Source organism: Sander lucioperca, chromosome 19, assembly GCF_008315115.2.
Source record: "Sander lucioperca isolate FBNREF2018 chromosome 19, SLUC_FBN_1.2, whole genome shotgun sequence".
NCBI lineage: Eukaryota > Metazoa > Chordata > Actinopteri > Perciformes > Percidae > Sander > Sander lucioperca.
The window spans coordinates 18909614-18932399 of NC_050191.1; the positions used below are offsets into that span (position 1 = coordinate 18909614).

Genomic DNA, 22786 nt, shown 5'->3' on the forward strand with positions numbered 1-22786 from the left:
CTGCCACATTGTATGGCACTGAACACATTGGCAACCACCATGCTCTAATATGGCCCTTGTGAAGAAACACAGGCATGTGAAAGCACACACACACACACACACACACACACACACACACACACACACACACATACACACATACACACATACACACACACACACTCAACACATCCACACAAATGATATTTTGGGAAATATGCTTATTCCCTTTCTGGCTTAGAATTAGATAGAATTATCAATAGCACGCTCATATCTGTCCTCTAAATACAGCTATAACCAGCAGCCAATTAGCTTAGCTTAGCTTAGCATAAAGACTAAAATACAGGGGAGGGAAACGGGAACTTGTCATTTTTACACTTAGGTTTATGTACAGTTTAAACAAATATGTTATAGTGTGTTAATTAGTGAGCAGACAGACGTGAGAGTGGTATTGCTCTTCTCATCTAACTCTTGGCACAAAGACACATCCTTTACCCATAAAAAAACGAACACAAAAAACACACCGGAATGGCATGTTTAAACAGTACAGTCCTTCTGCATTTTTATTTTCAGCAAAAACAAACCACACACCACATTACAATTTAAAAACAAGAACGCTAATTGTGGATGTACAGAAAAAAATCTGCAGCTGAAAAACTGAATATTTTAGTCTTAATAATAATAATAAAGGTATAAAAAGGAAAGTGTTTTATTTTGTAAAATAAAAACGTTTGGGCCAACAAAATGTTCCCCTCAACATGCGACTTTAAAAATACATGCAAACGTAAAGCTTTCTAGTATGGACACTTTCAAAATACTCTCCACATGAAATCCCATAAATTATAAAATATCAGCCTATTGCCCCTGAACTGTTTCTTGACGGAGAAAATCCTAAAGAGTACCTCGACTTGAGACCTGGATGTAGTTGCCTATAATGGCTTCCTCTTCACATTTTCCTTTCACTTCACTGATCTAGAAACACATGATCTTTTTCATACAAATTAACCATTGCTAGCTGAGTGTGTTGACACCCATCCAGCCCAGTCCAGATTGAGGAACGGAAATGCAAAGAGGACGCCACTTTAGACTGTATGCACCCCTTAAATAATACAGACACGTTTCTTTCAGACACATTTCTCTGGCATCAATTGACAGTGAAATTGTGTTTTATACAACCAAAACCTGGGAAAAATATCAAAAACAGCACCATTTTTAAAATGTTCCTGTATTCTCTCCAACGTGACCTTCACGTTGTTTCAACACAAAAAGTTCTATAAAGTTAGACATGGTAGCTAAGTCAAAAAAGTAGTTTTTGCTTGATTATAAGTTCATAATATCTATACTCTTTATTAGTGTTTTTTTCTCTGTTCTTAGCATGCAAGACGGGTGCTTTGCAAGTGTTATGTTAAAATCAAACATTGCCCTGCTTTTGTCTTTGGCAGCTGAGGGTATATCGTAGGGCAGGTTTAGGTCTGCTCTATTCCGGTCGGTACTCAATTGACTGCTCGGAAGTGAAACCGGGCCCAACCCCATAACAGAGTCATGATTGTACCAGAGCTTACAGGTTTTAGAATGTGTTGGTGCACATTAACAACAGTATATAACTAAATCCACCTCTCAAACCTGGGATTATGCAATAACAACATATTTTCTGCAACCTGGAAAAGTTTTAATCATCTTAAAATTCCCCGTCCCCTTGAAGATGTTTCACAAACTTGACAAACAATCTCTGTGGAAATGCTTTATGTAATACTCCCAGTTTTGGCACACCTTCCCTTACAGGACCTGACAGGTTTCAGTGTCAAAGTTTCAAGTTGTCCTCAGGTTCTGACTCAACCATATTTGCCTTTTAGGTTGTTAAGGTTCAGTGCTGAGAATAAAAGTGAACTGATCCTGAATGTCCTTAAAGGCAACATCAACCACTATTAGAGAGGCAAGTTAGCAGGGTTAAGTGAGCCAGAGTGTAAGAAACAACTGCAATGTATGGGCTTTGTGTTTAAACCTAAATGACCAACTGATATGTATACTGATGGAGAGAACACTGCATAACATTATAAGTGAAAGGCTGCCAATCATATAGGTGTTTTACACAAGAACTGCAACACCCATCATGCCTTGCTGTAGTGAAAAGTATTCTAGAACAGTGGGTAAAAAGCAAAAATCTTCACACTATTTTAGCCTAACTTGCAAAAATATCCCTTTTCCTCTTTCCAGAGTTTACACATCACTGTAAATACTTGTACTTGATGTATTAACGCCTTGAGCTTAAAATAAAACTACAGAGCTCCCTTACATTTGCAAGCACTGACGGAGTAAGAATAAGCAGGGTGACTTTAAAGTAGGAAAAATGAAAACTGTTGAAGACCACATTTCAATCACATGAACAATAAATGGCAACATACAGTACATTTTATTTAAAAGAAGTAACAGCAAAATACCTCAGTAAAAAAATGACAAAACCATGAAGCACCGTGTTTACATAGTGCTTCAGTTAATTTCACACCTACTGCAGTACAAACATTTTTTTACCACCTCCGTTTTTGTTGGTGTTTTATGCTATATGCCTGTTGGGATTACAGCATCAGATTGTAACATGGCTCTGAAATGTGGAATAAGGTGGTATTCGTGTTAAAGCACAGTTGCAGTTCTGGCACGTTCCAAGGCATGACATTTTATTGTGGCTGTAATGCTATTTAACCATGTTGGCTCTGTTTTGCTTACGTACCTTTCAACAGTCAAATATTATAATACACCTTGTTGTTCTACGTGATTGTGAAAAGAATGACTAGTGCTATATGCATGGAGTTTATGGTGCCTGTTTGCAAATTGCAGGATAGTTAGTAATGCTGTTATGTTTAGATACGTTTTTCTGAGTGATGACAGTCCAGGTTGAGTGGGTTAAGTAGGTGGAGCTGAGATGAGTTTATGGTTGATTGATAGTTGAAATCACAGCCATTATAGGCCCTTCTTAGTTGGCGCACTGAGTTTTCTCATTCCCCTTATCCTGCCCAGCAACTCGCGGACAAAGACCTGCAAGGAAGAGAGGAAAAAAGAGTTAGACAAACGTTGCACACACCCATTCACACCAGAGTTGATCATGTTTCTTTCTTTAATGGTTTAAGATGCAACAAAGTTATAAAATCGGATTATAACAGTAAATGCTCCCAGTAAAGAAGAAGACCATAATTTGAATCTTTAGATGTCCACAAGCTATCTTCCGTTTCTATTTGATTTTCCAGACTAAAGCAGGCAAAAGTGTCCTGCTTTTATTTGTGTGATGGCTTGGATGGGATGTGATCGACCGAAGATGGGTCCTGCTTAACTGTTCAAACATCCGAACCGCTCAGTTCGCTTGTCTTGGTTCGGAGCGTGTGTGTGTGTGTGTCGCACGGTTCGTCAGTACACCGTTAATGTGCACTAACCACTTACTGCCGTAGTGCCCACTTTATACATCTATGTTAAAACACTTACTGGAAACGACAAGGGGGATGAGCGTGACGAACGCAACACATGGCAGCTGATTGGACGAATGCGTCACATTGTTCTTCCTGCTCCCGAATTTCAAAACAGACTCTAATGGCGTCTCGTTCTGAATACGATCTCGTATTTTACAAAAATAGTTCACCGAAAAGTGTTTCTGAAAACATTTTAAGCGAGAAATAGGCCATACAGTTGCTGAATCGGTCTGCTTTTTTGATCGACAAAGGTCAGTTTAAAAGATTTTCGTCAGATTCTGAGAGCCGCCAAGCCAACCAGTCCTCAAGTGGGGTGTGGAGTGCGGAGTGCTGCTGCTGCAGGTCACGTCACATGGAGAAATGTCAAGTGGGAGAGATAAGGAAGGCTGCCCGGAGTTGGAGGATGCGCTAGCGTCGTATATAGTCTGGTGTGTGGGAACATTTTGGATTTCATGTTACCTGTGATGACAGTGGAAATAAAACAATAGATAGAACTGCCACTGTGTGCATGTATTGTGCAACATAGAGTCAATATGCTAATTTTAGCTATATATCATATGCTGAAGTATATTTCTGGAGTGTTAAAGATTAAAAGAAAAAATAACAAGAACCGAAAACCGTGACCCTAAAACCGTGATACGAACCGAACTGTGGATTTTGTGAACCGTACCACCCCTAATAACTGTAGAGCAACATACTGAATTATGGTGGTTTTGCCCTTTAAATGACAATAAAGAAAAACTAGATTATGAAGAAACTAAGTCAGTAAGGAAGAAGGACAAAGAACCCACATCTTTTAAGCAAGAGGTTGTATAGAGGCCTGACTGAGGTGGAGAAAATGTTGGAATATAATCCCCCTCATTATATCAGGGATGACTCTGCTCATGACCCAATTACTGATGATGTACCTTTTTTCGGTTACACTTGAATGTATCTAAATAAGAGTGACATGACACTGTCATGAACGTGTCATAAACATTATAAACAAGTCATAAACGTTATGACATAACGCTTCTTTTAGTAAGTGTCATTTGGTTTTTGTCATGACAAGTTAGGGTTATGGTTAAGGTTAGGGTTCATGTGTCATGACTGTGACATCACACTGTCATGTGTTCATGACAGTGTGATGTCACTCTTAGTCGATACCTTTAAGTAAAGTGTTACCCCTTTTTCTAACAGTGCTCTCATTCCTTTTTTCATCTTCCCTCCATCACTCCCTACCTTTGTCACATTTCTCTCCATTGCGTCTGTCTTTCACTGTCTATCCCCAGCTGATGCCTTCTCTGTGGGATTCTGTACAAATTGGCATCTGTGCTACTCCTTTCTCTTACTGTGTGTGTGTGTGTGCGTGCGTGTGCGTGTGTGTGTGTGTGTGTGTGAGACATATTGGCATCTGTCAACCTGATTGGACACTTCTGTAGCTTTGGATACCAGTGACCTTGTAGGTGTTGTAGGTCACAGTCTGACCTAATGACACACACACACACACACACACACACACACACACACACACGCAGACGACAGATGGGGAGTCTAGGCTTAACCCCACCTCACCCTAACCCAAACGCTTAAGACTTCTATACACACACACACACACACACACACACACACACACACACACACACACACACACACTCACCTTCACACACTCACCTTCACACACACACTCAAATCCCTTAACTAGTAAACAAATTTAGTGTGTGTGTACACATTTATTTTGCGAACAGCTTTGTGTGTTTGTAAGAAGTCCTTTCAACCTTTCATCGTATTTAGGTCAGGATGACAGTAGAAAGAGAAAATTAATGCGAATGTCACAAGAAATTAATTAAGCACACACATACACATGTGGGGCATGATGCTTCAACATACAGTGCTCTATATACTGCAAATCGAATGGTGCATGTGAGCATTAATAATGTCTATCTACACACAAGCTGCTGGGCCAGTGATATTGAGCATTTCATGGTATGACAGACACCAAACACACTCACCTCTGTTGGTTTGTAGCAGTCTATTAATGATTCCTGTGTAAAAAGCAAAACAGGGGAAACAGAGTTGTTGATGGTCTTGACAGCTCTTGGATTTTTCTTTTTTTATTCACTAAGGCAAAATGTAAAGTTAATGTACAATTTGGTTTTTCAGTGGTTGGTGAGCATGATGTCAGGCTTTGCTATCATTCTGCCAGAATCAAACAAGAGTGTCTTTGAATGCACCGGCATTAAGAATCATACAGAGAGAAATCCATCCTACAGTAAAAAAGGCAGCAATGCCGATTTCTCCACTGACATACTGTACTCAATAGACCAGCATGCAAAGCAGTCACATGAGAAGTTTGACTACAAAGTGAGGATTTGGCTTCATCTCATCTAGTAAACATGCTGTCTAGCTCTTAATGTGTATTCAGATGATGTGTAGGCACAGAGACAGACACACAGTCTCAGAAGCATACCTGCAGTTTGCTGGCTCTCTCGTCGTCACTGTTGACCTCCAACAGATCGTCTATGTCTATCTCTACCTCTGGCATCTCTTCCTCCTGAAACACAAAAACACTCTTGGTTAGTGAGCTGCTAAAACAGATTCATGTCACGAAGACAATGACATGAAAACCAGCAAGAGGAGAGGAAATAACAAAACGCTGAGGCACTGACTCATGTTTTTACACCCTTTTTCTTTTTTTAGACTCTAACCCCTCACCAAAGCCAACCCCAAATACACACTTTCTCTCACTTTCAGTTCCTTCATTTCACCTCTTTATTTAAAACACTGTTTCCACGTCTCTGCACTCCAAGCTCCAAACAGCCCGAACGTATATTTGCCTATCAGGAGCAGACATCACATGGAAATGTCATTGTGCTATGCCGCGCTGCCGGGGCTGGGCCGTTTAGTGGCTCGGGGGTTAGAGGCTGTGTTCTGCTCAACACCACTTCAAAGGTCCTGTGTTCCTCCGGTTCATTTTATTTCACCACAGGGCTTGTGCAAAAGAGGCACGCAGGGAGGATCAACCCTTTCCTCCCAGCTACCACATAATATATCTTACAAAGTCTCCCTTCTGGGAATTAAAGCCAAAGAAACCATGTGCAACTGCAGTTTCTTCATCCAAGTGGTTGCCTTTACCAACCGCTGAACTGCTCAGTAACAACATACTGCATGGTTGCAGCAAAATGGACTCTGCTATTTCACCCCAATATTACTCAGAAATGCATCCATATCGGATGAATCCGCACCTCACAAGTTATATCCAATGCCAACATTAATTGTCAATGCAGGAAGTAGCGTGCCCTTTATGTAGTGAGGTGGGAAGTGAAGGTGAATGGGCATGTAGCAAATGGGACTTCCATACCATTTGCGTTCCATTGCAGACATGCAATTATATTTGCCTTTTTATTACCCATAACCATCATCTTTTCCTAACTTTAACCAAGTGTTTTAGTGGCCTTACCTTATAGTTAAATGTAATACCATAACCAATATCAAATATCAAGCAAAAGCAAGCAATTTAAAAATGTAGGCATTGGACTTTGATACTGAACGTATTTTGGAGTTGTGTAGAATTTTCCAATATGGACGTTCTTGTCTTCCTGGCTATTCAGCAGCTCCTTCCATCAGTGCAGTCAGGTTCAAATGAAGAGCCATGTCCAAGCTCCATTTAGTTTATTTTTGCCGTTTTTTTTATAATCCCACTGAGAATCAACACCCAACTCTTCAGCTATTTAGGTTATTAGATCTCTTTCAGCTTATTGATTTGGTATTTGGTTGATACATAATGGCTTTCACTAATCCATGACCATATAAAACCACACTCCGCTGTTTCCAGCAAATGCATTCACACCAGCTGACTGCCACAGTAAATAACTGGCTGATGATACGCCGGTCATACTTTGTATATATAAAGGTTTTGTTGTTGTTTGAAAGTTTCTCATGCCATCGATGATCAAAAATGGGTTCAATGGTTCAATTCAACTTGTTGAACCTACACCAAAATAAAGAAGGGCTATTATCAGACTGATCTCATGAAGTGGCGTATGTATGACACGCCAATTCGTATGCCATTATTGGCGTGTTATGAAGACGAATATACACTTTTTAGCATGTTTATGAACGCCGTTTGGCCTCCATTGACTTACATTACCTTGCGATTGTGTGTGAATTGATGCCGTAGCGAGTGGTATGAAACGGCTAAAATCTGCGTAGGGAGGACCGTTTGTTCTTTTCCTAAACCCAAAGCGCGTGTCTCGTTTCCTAAACCCAACCGTAGCTTTATTCTTTTCCTGAAGCCAACTGGTTCTTCTTTTCCTAAACCCAACCCGCGTGTGACGTTTTCAAAACCCAGCCTCGCGATAACACGTAGCCTCGCGATAACACGTAGCCTCGCGATAACACGCCACGTGGCTTTAGAAAGTGGCGTGTGTGTTTACGTTGTGACGTTGCAGACTGCCGTCCGCTGTATACAGCGTAGACATACACGCAGATAGCTGAAAATGCGTACAGATAACACGCCACTTGGCTTTAGGAAAGTGGCATGTACATTTACGCGAAGTCATGATGCCATATTGCTATTTTAGACTGAACACCCTTGTTCGGCAGTGAAAAATACTTTAATACCATTTTTGATGCATGGATGGTCCCTGGTTCCCTTTGCCCAGGCTAAAACATTTTCCAGTTTTAAATAGTATTGTGTGTGTGTGTGTGTGTGTGTGTGTGTGTGTGTGTGTGTGTGTGTGTGTGTGTGTGTGTGTGTGTGTGTGTGTGGTCTTGTTTAACTATATTCGTGGGGTCCAAAAACCGGGAGTCCAGTATACTTGTGCGGTCCGGACAGCTTTGTGGGGCCAAAATGCAACTTTAAAGGGCTAGAATTAGGTTATGGTTAGGCATTTAGTTGTGATAGTTAAGGTTAGGGTAAGGGGCTAGGGGATGCATTATGTCAATGACAGGTCCCCACAAAGATAGTGAAACGCAGTGTGTGTGTGTGTGTGTGTGTGTGTGTGTGTGTGTGTGTGTGTGTGTGCGTGCGTGCGTGCTCTCAGAGGGCTCCTCTATGCTTTTGCCTGGAGCGTGCACTGGTAATTTGATTTTAGCTCTCAGCATTAAAGATGATTGATGTGCACAGAATAGAATTAGCTCACAATTATACCTTTGAATTTACAATACCAAAGACAAGTAAGACAAGTGGCAAGAGTGGTACATTATGTGCTCTGTGTTTGACAGCATGACTACAGATGAATTTCCAACTGGAGTTTTTCATATCAATCCTTAACTGTGAGGATGCAAATTAAAAACAGCAGGAATGTACAGTATATGCTTCTGGTTCAAGCAGTAAACACAGAGAACTTACCTCAAAAATCCCACATGACATAAGTGACACTCACACCTTGTGCACATATCTCATTTGAATTTGTTCACACACACACACACACACACACACACACACACACACACACACTTGGCACTCATACACAGGCATTTGCACACAATGCTACCCCACCTTAATCACCATTCCTGAGCCGTTAAGAGGCATTTACACAACCTGCATTTTAAGCATCTCAGTCTCTCTACAGACAAGCGTCCCCTTCAACCTCTTTCTTTGAAATCTCTCTCCGCGTCTTAGCGAGAGGGTCTCGCTCTGAAATCCCCCCTCATTAAGGAAACAAAAAAGTAAGGTGGAGAAACGAGGGAATGTTACAGAACATACAAAAGCCCCTCATCTATTAGTATAGATGTGTGTGCGTTGTGGAACCAGAGGACTGAGGTTATATGCAAATGATAAAAAACATCAGAGAAGTTGATGTGAAAGAAAATTTGGATCATGGAACAAGGCAGGCAGACTAATCTCATGAAGTGACGTATGTATGATACAACAATTCGTATGCCATTATTGGGGTGTTATAAAGACACATACTCTCATTTTAGCGTGTTTATCAACGCCGTTTGGCCTCCATTGACTTACATTAACTTGCGATTGTGCGTGAATTTACGCTGTAGGGAGTAGTATGAAATGGCAAAAATCCACGTAGGGAGGTTGGTTGGGGTGTGGGGTGGGTAAAACACAGGACTTTCACCCAGGAGACCGGGAATCGCGTCCCACGTGTGGCGTTTCCTCGCTCTCTTGTTTGTGTAAAGCCAACCCTGTTGTTCTTTTCCTAAACTCAACGGTCGCTTTCTTCTTTTACTAAAGCCAACCCCGTTTTTCTTTTCCTAAACCCAACCGGTTCTTCTTTTCCTAAACTCAACCATAGCTTTCTTCTCGCGATAACACGTTGTTCTCGCGATAACACGGCAAGACGGCGATAACACGCAACATGGCATACACACAGATAGCTCAAAATGCGTACAGATAACACGCCACTTGGCATAAGAAAGTCGGCGTGTATGTCGACAGACGAGTTCGAGCAGGTTTCATTCCCTTAGGACAGATGAAACCCATTAGAGATCCAAACTAGAATTTCAAGAACGAATCATTACGGCTGCTCCTTCTTCAAAGGTCAGCTTGTTTACACCTGACAGCAGCTACCTGCCAGTTCTGAAATGTGAACAGAGCACAGAGATCATGGCCTCGGTCATGAATGCCAAAAAGAGGATACAAGATGTATAAAAACAAAAAAAAACAGTGAGTGGTGTACTGCTCACACACTGTGGTCTGCTGAGTTCCATAGGCTACAGCAGGGGTTATCAACTACATTTTTTCAAGGGCCAGAATGTTTCTAAGCAGACACTCCAGGGGCCGGACTTACAAATAAAGAAAATAAAATAAATTTATACCTAATACGCCTATTCTTGTATGAAATTTTCACTTTCTTACCGAATTAATGCTATATTTTTTTTTTTTTTTTACATGTATTAGTGTGAGCAAACTCCTAAAAAACATGGAAACTCCATAATGATAACTAGCTCTTTAACTAGAAAAAGATCTCAGACTAGGAAGCAGTTCACTGAGGAGTGATGGTTAATGTCTGTGGGAAACATGGTTGTAGTATGCAGCGTCCTGATTGGTAGAAAATGCTTGCAGAAAGAAATGGCTGTTGTCAGGTAATGGTGAATGATGAATGGACTGATAAGCAGGCTATGCATTCGTCATGTATGCCCCATTTGCAATGAAACGATGCTGTTGCAAAATAATACAACCAGCATCATCATCAACAATGAAGAACGCGAACATAACGATCGCATCATTCACGTGCATATTAAGTAGCCACATGCATCTGTTTTGGTCTTATAATACATCCATAGGTTACCGCTCCAGCGGAGAGGATGGCTCGTTCAGCCAGCGGTTAAATTTATAAGAATTTGTCCAAATTTCAAGATTCCCAGCAAACTAAGATAAACAGTTAGACTACAAACAGACATCTTTTGTTTTAGCTTGTTTGTAAAAATTCTCTATTTGAGAGTAGAGCTGTGTTCGCGTAAAACAGTGCGGTGGACAAGAGTGGACTGAGCAGACGGAGCAGATTGAAATATCGCTTTCTACATGTTTATGCCTGTCTTTACAGGTGAGTGCATTGATAAGTATTGACTTTTTACTCACAAAGGTTTTATTGTAGCCTACTTACAGTAACGAGACTAGCGTGAGTTGATCTGCCCCAGCGGCCATTGGTTATCCTCTTTGTATCGTTTCCAGTCAGGTAGTTTTAACGCACACACATCTCGGCTCAGCTGTGTGTGTGGAGTGCAGGCATCGCTGTGCAGAATCCCGGCATGTGAATAGAGATGCAAATACAGGGGCTGGGTTTGTGCTCTACCTGTGTAATGTTACCTGCTGTAAATGCTTGAAATGGTAAATAACAGAATGCATTTTTTCCTCTTCACATTTTCTGAATCCATGATTATTCTGCGGGCCAGACTAAACGCTTTGGCGGGCCGGATGTGGCCCGCGGGCCACCAGTTGATGTTGCCTGGGCTACAGAGAGAAACTTTAACCTAATAATACAGATGAATCTATAGTGTGTGTGTGTGTGTGTGTGTGTGTGTGTGTGTGAGTGAGAGAGACTATTCCACTTGAAAGCAGGCAGTCCATCACCCTCTGTCACTGTCATTGGTGATGACTAGGGCATGCATGGCCTATGTGTGTGAAGCATGACTGCAGGCAATCGCCAATGACGTGCAAATCTACACACACGCGCACACACGCACGTGCGCGCGCGCACACACACACACACACACACACACACACAAAGTGTTTGCCACCATCAGTCAGAGAAATGCTCACCACAGGGCTTTGTCTCTCTGTGGAGCTTGTGAGAAAGTACCGTACTGTGGCAAATACACTGCATGCAATGACAAGAATGGACACACTCATACACACTTAACATGACGATAAACACTGAACTTGCCACCGTCCTGCTGGTGATTGAGAGCCTGAAATAGTTGAGGTCACACCCACTGCCCCCGGGGAAAATCATTTTCCATCTTGCCAGCAGTGGAAGCACGACAAAATGACAGTACACAATGCCAGGAGACATAAAGGGACAGGCAAGATGCAGACACTCACAGGAATACATTACAAATAGTACCAAAATAAGTCTAAATAAGATCTAATTTTGCGCTGGTTTTGTAGACAGTAGACACTTGTTGAAAAAGCATTCATACAGAACCTCATCCTAAAAATACATGTTTTATGGGATATATAGTGAGTGCCAAAATATTGCAATGGCAACATTATAGTAGTATGTATAGTTTACAACGTCTATATACAGTAGTGCGAAATTAAGAAGCAATAAGAATGTTTGTGTATATGTATTAGAGACAAATAGAAGCACCATTTGTTGCAAATTTGTTTGTATAATGCAGAAGAAAGACATAGCGATGAAAACGGGAAAAGAAAAAGTTAGTGTGTATGCTATGTGTAGACGATAGTGTGTGCAAGAGAGATAACAAGGAGCTAAGTGTTTGTTGTAATGAAGGCAACTTTGAGTCAACTTCGTGTGAGAGCCAGCAAGCAAAAGAGAGCGAGACAGGCCAGCCAGTGTGTTTGTTGTTGTGTTTGTGCAGAGAAAGTGTGTGCATGTGTGTCAGACTTGTTTTCACTGACAGCTAAGCAGCCGGCAGCGTTCTCAGTCTGGTTTAACTGCAGTGAACTGAATCAAAGGTAATGTAAGCGGCCCGACCCTTTGACTCACCACAAACTCTTTTCATACTCTATTCAAAACACTCCCCACGAACAAAGAGTCAAACTCCTGATGACAGGGAATCACTTCACTCAGGCCAAGTGATTCATGATTATTCCTATTCATAGCCTACTTACATGAACTAGAGCTACCAGTTGTATTGAACTGCAGCTAAAAAACTTCCCAAAGAGATAATTGCTTAGGTCAATAGTAAGATTATTATGTTTGGCAGGTTCAGTATTTTTTTGTTGAGGTTTTATTTTAAGTATGCCATGCACAAACGTCCACAATCTACAGTTAATAATTAGATAATATCTAGTTAATGATTAGATAATCTCTATAAACAGATATCTGCATACGTATGCAGGTAAACAGTCTGTGTGGAGAGCAAAAAAGGCGGAACACATCGGCCAAAATGCAATCTGGGAACCTAAATATCGTCGGATGACGATTGAGCTTTTTAATAGCTTTTTTTATCTGCATTCGTATGCAGATATCTGTTTATAGTGATTAGCCAAAATGCCGTCTGGACCTGGATCTGGTTGCTAATCGGACTGTTATCAATAACCAACGCATGGAAGAGGAAGCCTTGGCCCAGATATCCGCTGGCTACACCCGAAACACCTGAAATATTGTCAGTAGGCCTAAATTTCTAATTTTGTTAAATAAAAACACATAAAACAACGTAGTCAAACCCAAAGCCAGTGTAGTCTATAAGATAATATTGTTATAATAGCTTACTCAGCGGGCAGCAAACATGCTAGCAGATTAGCTTGCTAGCGGTATTGCTAGGTCGGCTACCCCCTTCCGTTACATGAAACCTTGCAGGAATTAAACTTTTTGCCTCTATGCCTATTTGTTAATCTAGCTAGGTTGAATGTGCAATGTTGAAGACTTTATTTTAGAGAGAGGAAATATAACTGATTAAGTGTGTGTGTGTGTGTGTGTGTGTGTGTGTGTGTGTGTGTGTGTGTGTGTGTGTGAGAGAGTGAGAGAGTGAGAGAGAGGTTATTTTTGAATGGTGCAAAGAGCCTCTGCCTGTAATGGTATAGCCTATTTAAGTGTCTCGGCAATACACAGAATGTGGCCAAATTTGACAGATCCCCCACATAACACATAACTAAAATATTGAGCACACACACACATACATAGTCTGCAAAGTTTTCAAAGTGAATAAATAAAATAATAACAACCATGCCTTCTTTAATCACAGCTCTGCATGCAAGTGATAAAGATTATAGAGAAATATTAAAAACAGAATTGGCAGAGAAACATAAGTAAGGGGAATTGTAATAGTAAAATGTCAAAGTCATTAAAAAAGATCATTTTTCATTACAAAAGAAACAAAGAAAAGAAAGCAAATGAGGAAATAATTCCATAAGTCAAACAATGAAATAACAAGATATGAGAGTAACAGAGATGTAAACAAGACTGCAAAAGTGAAAAGAATTGAAGAGAGCTATGTATGAGAGCAATAATTAGAAAACATAAGGGGAGAAAATAAGATGCAGGGAGATGGAGAGCGCACAGATAAGTGGGTCACTGTGATGATGAGGCAGAGGAGGATTGTGCAACAAAGTAAAACCTCACAGCTCAGCTTTCTTCCTCTCACTACACCGCCATGCTGTGTCACATCAAAGGGACAAATTCATCTTAGGAGACTGTGTGAGCTGAGGGAGAGAGAGAAACTACTGTACTAAGAGAATGGAGGGTGAGGATGGGACAATGTCTCACAAAGTATAGGAAACAACATGTATACTTGGAACACTAACGACAGAGGGTGCAATGTTAAGAAGAAGTGTTTCTATAGCTATTTCCCCCTCCCTTTTCTCCCTCCTTCGTTTTGGACCACCTCCCTCCTCCCCCTCCGGCGATGCAATTTGCAGAAACCATACGGCACGGATGATGTGACTTCACTGGATAAAGTTAGCTGCTGCAGCAAAAGCTCTTCCCCACGCTGATTCAGCTCTACTCTAGAGGACATTGTATATCAGAGAGAGAAACCGGTAGAAAGAGAGGGTTGGGAGGGAGGAATAAATCCTCAAAGGAGAATTCCAGTCAAAAAATAGCAAGAATTCTGCAGGCTGAATTTTTGATGTAATGATGTAATTGTCTAATTCATTCAGTGCTCATTGTGGTGGTTGCTTCTCCACAATAGGGTTTTTAGTAGCCCTGCTGTCGTTTTCCTCAGGCCAGCTAGGTGTGGTATTGTACTCCTCATTCATTCATCCTATTATTATCTGGGGAGAAAGCCACACACTTAAAAAGTGGTTAACAACAGTCCCACTGTAGATACCTATAGCGTAGTGTTTTTATTTAAAGTTACAGTAAGAGTCGGATTGTGTAATACGTGATAAGACCGTATTGTGCTTTAATTATATTCCCCACAGTATCCGTCTTTACATTCTTTTCACTTATTGATACAGAGTGATGGTTAGCTATGCCTCTAAGGTGCCAGTATGCTTCCTCAGAAGCGCTTGTCGGATGGTCGAATAACTTCGGGAAACCCTGACACCTTTCCGAAGTCGAATTGTGGGGGGCTGTGTCTGTCCATTTCTGTAATTTCCTGAAATTCTTTTTTTTTATCCGACATCCATGCCTACTTCATGCTGTGACTGGTCAGCTGCGCAGAGGTGGGAAAGGAGCCAGGCTTTGAACTTCTCTTTTCTCTTTTTTTGTCTTTTTTTAATTTGTTACACAACTACATCTGCCATTTTCCATGTAAACACCTGAGTACAACACTGAATGCCTTCCAGGTAAGTCTGAAAATGTGCGCCATTTTCCCCATATTTAAACAATATCGAACAATATCATGTACTTTAAAGCTAGAAAGACAACATCATCTGCAAACAGCAGAGATGCCACGACACTGTCACTAAACTGAAGACTCACCCAGACATCAGAAGCAGCTTGATGTGCATAAACAGTAGATTTGACAACAGGCCTCGTTATTGGCATCTCACATTCACCTCAAACAATTCTTTCTTAAAGCTTTGTCTAGCCACTGCTGACGTGCACATGCTGTCTTGTGCTATAACTGTACAAGGTCAAAACCCATACAGTCATCTCATCCTCCTTTATTCAAAATCCTGATTTAAAGCTCAGACCAAGTATTGTTGTGGATTCAACCATGAAACAGTCAGCATCTGTCTTGTGACTCCCATTTCACAGTTTTGTGATTTCGGGGGCGCATGATTCATTTTACTGTGTTTACCAGGCACAGTTTCTCCCTGAGGCTAATGTATTGACAACTGGGGCCCATTTGGACCTTTGCTCTCAGTGCAAAGCAAAGCTTCCAGCCAAACTGGACTTAAAACGTCAATAGCACCAGGGTCATATGCTGTCAGCCAGTCAAATTAATGGATTTATTAAATTTCTGAGGCAATTAGAAACCCCTTTGTTGTGAGGACAGAGTGTAAGCAATAAACCAACTTAAACTTACCAAGAAAAAGGTATTATTATGTTATCTATTACAAATGTAATAGATAAGAGTGCTTCCTTACTGATTGGATCCATCGTTGCCAAATGTGCACAGTCATTCACATACAAAGGTAGACATACAAAGAAAACTACACACCCACATGAACACACCCCGCTGACTTTGAAAGTCAAAACAATAATCTTCCTTCTCTCTGTCTTTCCCTCAGTCTCATTCTCACAGACACGCGTAAATGACGACAGTGTTTTTGCATCTTTTTTCACAGTGCCAACCACAGAGAGTGAGTCAGTGTTTGTACACAGCCAGTTTATAAATTGTGTCGGCCTGGCGACAATGAAACCAGTGATTAACTGCATCATCTTGGGATGGGGGGGGAGGGGATGTCATAGGAAGACAAGAAAGTCAGTGTGTGAGTGTGAAAATTCAACATTTCTTACCTTTCACGGTCTCAGCAGTTTTCCATATTTGCATTTCCACAGCATGTCACTCGATTATGTTTGCCAATTGCACTTGCCATTTTAAGATTTAGATTTTTTTTCCGTACCACTATGTCTTGAGACTCGATGGCTATTTCATTCATTATTTGCAAGACCTGTAATTCAAGTAAATAATCTGCAGACAGGTTTCATTTTTCACCCTATCCACCCTATCCATCTTTATTTTCTCTTCCATGCAGCAGACAGACTGATATGCCTCCCTGGAGTTTGTAGAAACATCTAAAAACCACCATGACATCCTTGTAGTATCACAGTTAAAGCCATAAACACAGCGTACAGGGTGAAGATGAAATCATTTTATAATTTCATTACATGTTGGAGTAATGATATATTTCAGCACTGTGTTCTGTGGTGGCATCATTCCTGGCGAGGTTATCACACTATCGATATAGCAAATAAACCTTTTTGTATACTTGGAAGGCATATGTGATTAACAGTGTCAATTACAGACATAAAATGGCAAATCTCCATATATGGGAAAGCCACAGGGATGACAGCAGAACAAAAGGGAGAGGAGAGGGAAGAGGATAAGAAAACAGGTGGGTGGGTGTCCCGGTGGGTTGAAAGTTGAGACGAGAAAGAGGAGGGAAAGGGTAGGGAATAACTGCAGGAATGAAGCATGTAGAGAGAATGACAAAAAGGGGAACAAACACATTATAACCTTTGCACCCTGTTTTGCTTTTGAGATAGACATTTGACGCCTTTCTGCTGTTTATAACCGTTTCAACAGCTGGGGGCTCTCCGCTCGCTAAAAGGCCATCTTGTCAACACCTCTGATTTGTTTAGCAGCAGATGCATGTGTCTGCAGGTGCTGTGTGAAATGTGTCAACGCATGCTCCTCGGACACAGACGCTAAGTGAGCGTCTATTTTTGTCGATGTAATTTAAATGGCAGGGAGATAAATGTCTTCCCTGCCAAGCAGAGATAACAAACACAAGAATGACCTTCCCCACCAGATCCATAAACACATCAGGGTCACCCATTAAAACAAATATCCAATTGACTAAGTCTCCCACTGGGGGTGGATCTGTCAGCCTGGCTGTATTTAAATGAATGGTGGCCATTCCATATCCATAAGTTTTTAAGGTGTGCATGTATGTTTCTTCCTCTTTTTCAGTTTAATTCCCACACTTCCTCACTGCTCTTTCCCCTCGCTCTCTTTCGGCTGATTATAAATGGACTCTGAGCTGTAACAGGGAGCCACCATTTTCAAAATAATGAGGTAATCAAGCTTAGCCCACTTCCTGTCATCAGTCAGAGTGTGATGGGTTCAATTGATCACTGAATTCACCTCTGACAGTTGATGGATGCACATTTAAATGGGCTAATAATGAAGACACACCTTATATACCTGCAGTATAACAGTATCCTAGATGATACAATAGTATCTGCTTACAGATGTATGTCTACAGTATGTGTAGATATAGTATATATCTAGTATAACCTTAACGGTAACACAATGCCTTTGTGTGTCAATATTTGTGTGTTTATCCCCAGCGTGCTATTCTTAAACCTATTGAACGTTGCTAATGACTTGGCTTGAATTGCACCTCCACCTTTGCTGCCCAGTGAGGTTCACATCATACACGGCCGTCCTCCTTCTCAGCAAGAAAAACATGAAAGGCGAGCGAAGGGGAATGTTATTGACAAGGGCAAGGGAAAAGCAGGGGGAGGAGAGGGGATAATGATGCACAGAAAGAGATGAAGATGGGTTTTTTTTCTACCTACAGTAGAAGTCAGTGTTTATGTCAGCAACAAAACCCACATTCCTTTGTCCATTGCGCGCACACACACATACAAACTCTGCCTTGAGACAGCCCTCCTACACAAAACAGTATGGAAATTAACCAACCCCCCATATTGTGGGAATGATCTAGAGAGAAAGAGGGCAGCAGACCTAAGAGTTAGTATTATCCACGAGAAGATGCTCCATGTCTTAGTTCCTCTTGCTCTATGTGGTCCAAATATGCACATGTGTGTGTGTTACATTTGAGTTCAAGGGCTCATGCTCATCCATTCATGGAAAAGGAACCATTCGCCAACCCAAAAACTGCCAAAGAGATGCGGAATCAACCCACAAAAGCATGTAGCGCCTCAATTACACACATCCATACAAAGCCAGAGACAGACACAAACACACACAAGGCCCAAGGGGTAGAGCGCTGTATGTCGGCAGTGTCTGCGCTCGCACACATGAATAAGCTTCATTGAGTGGGGTTCTATTGACGCAGAGCCATGAAAAAGTAGGGCATTACAGAATCTCTCTTTCTCTCCTCTCATTCTGCAGCATGCACCCCAACAAAACACACATGAAACTGCAGAGTCAGATTTACCACTCTATCAATCTCTGTCGCTCTGCTAGACTCTCTCATACACACCAAGTAAAGACCAACGTCTGTTTCTCAACAACTTCCATCGATTGTATGGAGGTTTTTATTTTAGCTTTCTTGCAGAGACTTAGATGAGAAGATTGATACCACTCTTATGTCTGTACGCCGAATATGAAGCTACATCTGGGAGAGGGTTAGCTTAGCTTAGCATAAAGACTGGAAACAGCTGGCTCTGCACCTAATTTTCCGTAAACCCCCTCCTAACAAATTGTTTCTTTACACTTTTGTTTTTGTACAAATTAAACAAAAATATATACTGTGTTAATTAGTTACCTTTGGACACAGCCAGGCTAGCTGTTTTCCCCTGTTTCCAGGCTTTAAGCTAAGCTAAGCTAATTGACTACTAGCTGTAGCTTCATATTTAGCATACAAAAGTGAGAGGTGTATCAATCAACCCTCGGCAAGAGATGAGCGTTTCGGACTTGCAGGTATTGTTTGAGTATACTTTAGGTCTTTGTTTGTCCTGGGTTTTTCAACCCACGACCTGAGACATATTTTGGACAGGACAAATTGGTAACGGAGATTCTCACCCAGCTTTTATTGAGAACAAAATCCAGTTTCATCTGAGTTGAACCTCTTCTGCACTCCATTACCTTCAGCATCATCACAGGGCCTCCACCCCCACACAAACACACTGTGATGCTCTGTAATATCAGGTTTTCTTATGAAACCGATACAGAAGCTGACCTTTAAGCCAGACCAGCACCGCCAAATCAGCAGTCTCTCCCTCTATCACACACACACACACACACACACACACACACCTTGTCTATCTTAGGTCTGAACATGGAGGTGTTAACAGGCATGAAGGGAGTGTGACTTCCTGTTTACACTCATGTGATCATCATCATCAGTAAAGCAGTAAAGTCCACCTGCTTAAACACTGCCGTCATGTATCTATTCATGGATGAACAGATGAAAGTAAGCCTTAACAATGCACCACGGTGACAACGTGTCAAAATAATGATGTACTGGTTTCATTCCCTACTGTCCTCTGAAATGCAGCCAGTTTGTATGTGTTTCTACCACCAGTCAACACTGTGCTTATTGCAGCAACCAGCATGATTTCAGACTGGAGAGGGGGGGATTATCATATTATCCCATTTGCTGTGTGAAAGATATAATATGAGGAGGTGTCATGCTGCTGGGAATATCTCCTGAAATCTGGATTGAAGTCAGGGAAAAAAAGGGACGTCTGCAGTGGAGTATTTTTTCAACAGTAATGCTACAATAGTGAAATAAAAGATTGATTTCCATCCAGCAATGGGGCTAGAGACTTACTGCAAGACTCTAGCAAGACAGCGCGTTTTTGACTATTGAGCTATATGCATTTGCATTAAACAAATAACAGGCTAACATCCATTGGATCCAAATATTGCACGACCGAGATATGACTCTAGATGCACTCCAGCCCTTATCGCAACATCAAATAGCTCAGTCGATCCACGTGGGGAAGTATCGTACGACTTGTAGATCAAGCGCACCTGCTGATGGCAGACTGACACACAGCCAAGAGCTCAGCCGGCTTTGAAATGTAAACCAGTCCACACTCAGATGGGCTATGCTGTTCTTTTCAACTTAAGTGAGAACCACAGCAGCAGGACTAGAAAGAGAGGAGGAAGATTGCAAACAAGACGACAGCTGTAAAAACAGCAGCTTAGGTTTATAGATGACAATTCGCTTTCGGTGATGGTAGATGGAAGCAGTTTTGGAGCTGCGGGAAATCGTAATTGCTTTGCACACATGCAAACAGCCTATTTGCATTCATTATGAGAAAGAGATATTTGCATTGCAATGCTCTATCAGCAGACAAACTACTGGGACAGACAATAATGTTGACGTTCAATGTCCTGCTGTGATTTGTGCAGGTTTCCCTTCTGCACATGCACGCACACTGTAATCAATCTTAGTTACGGTAAGAGATGCAGCATATCACATAAATGAACATCCACATGCACATCAATGATGTGTACCCACACATAGACACACACACACACACACACACACACACACACACACAGACACACACAGCTTTATATTTAAATAAAATGCATCCCCATAGTGTAGTTTGACAGGTTCATGTGTGCAGGCATGTGTGGATGCATGCTCACACCGCCTGTTTCATCTCTGATTGGCTGAGTCTGAGTTGACAGGCTAACTGTGTGCCTGCGGTGTGTATGTGTGCTGCATATGTGTGCGCTTGTGCAGACCCTCTGTTGCGAGGAAGGGGGTCAGAGACAGAGGAGGTGATTGGCTGGTGATGAGAGTCACAGCATCAGCACATCCTTAACCCACTGCCCTTCTTTCCTCTTCCTCCAGTCCACCCCATCCCCCAGCAGCATACTATAGGGCACACTCATACATGCACTTACACATCACCCATAGAATATCTTTCTTTCTGCACCCCCATCTATCTCCACACACACTCAGACCTGCATGCACACAAACCCCCACTGCGACCCCGTCACACACACACATACTTGCCACTTGTGAACGTGAGAGCAAAGAATGATGGGACTGGCGACAGATCATCCCTCGAAAGGTGAAGAGTGTTTAAAGGGTCAGAAATCTGCCTCAGAAACGACTGAGGAATTAATTCCGACAGAAAACGCACAGAACGTTGCTTCAAAGGGAAACTGAACGACTATCATGGCCTCTTAACAGGCCCTTTGCTCTCGAGGAGTACCCGATTTAGAAAAACAATACGAAAATGGACACAATCCAAAAAAGACCAAGGCGACTGGTGCGTAAAAGGCGCAACCGTGCGGTTTCTCTCACCTTTCTCATTCTCGGTTTAAGTAAACCAGCCATCTCTCTCTCTCTCTCTCTCTCTCTCTCTCTCTCTCTCTCTCTCTCTCTCTCTCTCTCAACGACAGAACGGATAATACAATACATTGTGTCAAAGTCAGAGTGAGTAAAGACCAACAACATTATTAAACCAAACAGCTTTTGTGTCGCTCAGACACCCCTGCTATTCTCGCCTCGGCCATAATCCACCAGGTATCAGTGTTGCAGAGGACAAAGAGACACCGTTAAACTCTTAATGAAGGATGTTAGGGTTCGCTTTAAATATGGCCTTATTCTGACGCCTTTGCAAAGGATCGGAGCATCGAAAATCACATGAGATGAATCCAGATAATGCAACTATCAAGGCAGACATGGAGTGTAAACTCGGTCAAATTAAGTGAGTCTAAATTTGACATATAGCCTACGGTTGGGTTAAACCCATTAACCCATCAAATTGATAAAGCAGGTATTTTGGACCATTTCCACTGTGTGTCATTCTGTGTGATTTAAGATGTATTCCCCACTCACCTCACAGTCATACAACTCGCTGAGCTGCTCGATGATCCACTCCTCCAGGACGAGTCTTTTCCGCAGCTCTTTCCTGTCGTACTTGACCGTCACTTTGCCCTGTTTCTTCTGGACCGGGTCGTCCCCGGTGATGGGGCCGGACCCCACGCAGCCAACTCCGGGCGCACCTTGGAAGAAGACGCGGCTGCCGGCGGTGGGCAGCGGGGCGCTAGTCTCGGTGCTGGCGGCCGACATTGCGGGATGCGAGGGCTTATTATTTAAGAAGTGTGTGAAAGAGTGGGGTACTGCTGTGCTGAGTGAGACTGCGAGCTGCACAGCAGACAGGAGAATGGTGAGGAGCTTTTAAACAGCTGCTATTTAAAGCGCAGCGCCGGAGACAGCCGAGAAGGCGGAGCGAACACTGCAAGAAATGAACATCCGAGGCGCTTGTCTCGTGTTAAAATTGAAATCGATGTTTCCATTAAAAAAGGAAACCCTCTTCTGTGGAGTGGTCTTAAAAAAACTCAAATTGGCAGAGTATTGAGGGAAGTCATTCTATTATTTTAATTGAGGACACTTGACTCTGAAAGACGCCATTCACAGGCTCAAACGCTTGTTTTATGCAGGAAAACGA

General features: G+C 41.9%; 1 protein-coding gene across 1 annotated transcript; it reads right to left on the reverse strand.

The window, feature by feature from the left end:
* Positions 1-512: 512 nt before the first annotated feature.
* On the reverse strand, positions 513-22519 carry ppp1r14c (protein phosphatase 1, regulatory (inhibitor) subunit 14C). Its single transcript, XM_031321920.2, has 4 exons — positions 22174-22519; positions 5884-5967; positions 5426-5458; positions 513-3009 (listed from the first exon to the last, which is right to left on the reverse strand). Exons 1-4 carry the CDS (start codon positions 22405-22407, stop codon positions 2935-2937), a joined length of 426 nt encoding a protein of 141 aa, XP_031177780.1. The 5' UTR covers positions 22408-22519; the 3' UTR covers positions 513-2934.
* Positions 22520-22786: the final 267 nt, after the last annotated feature.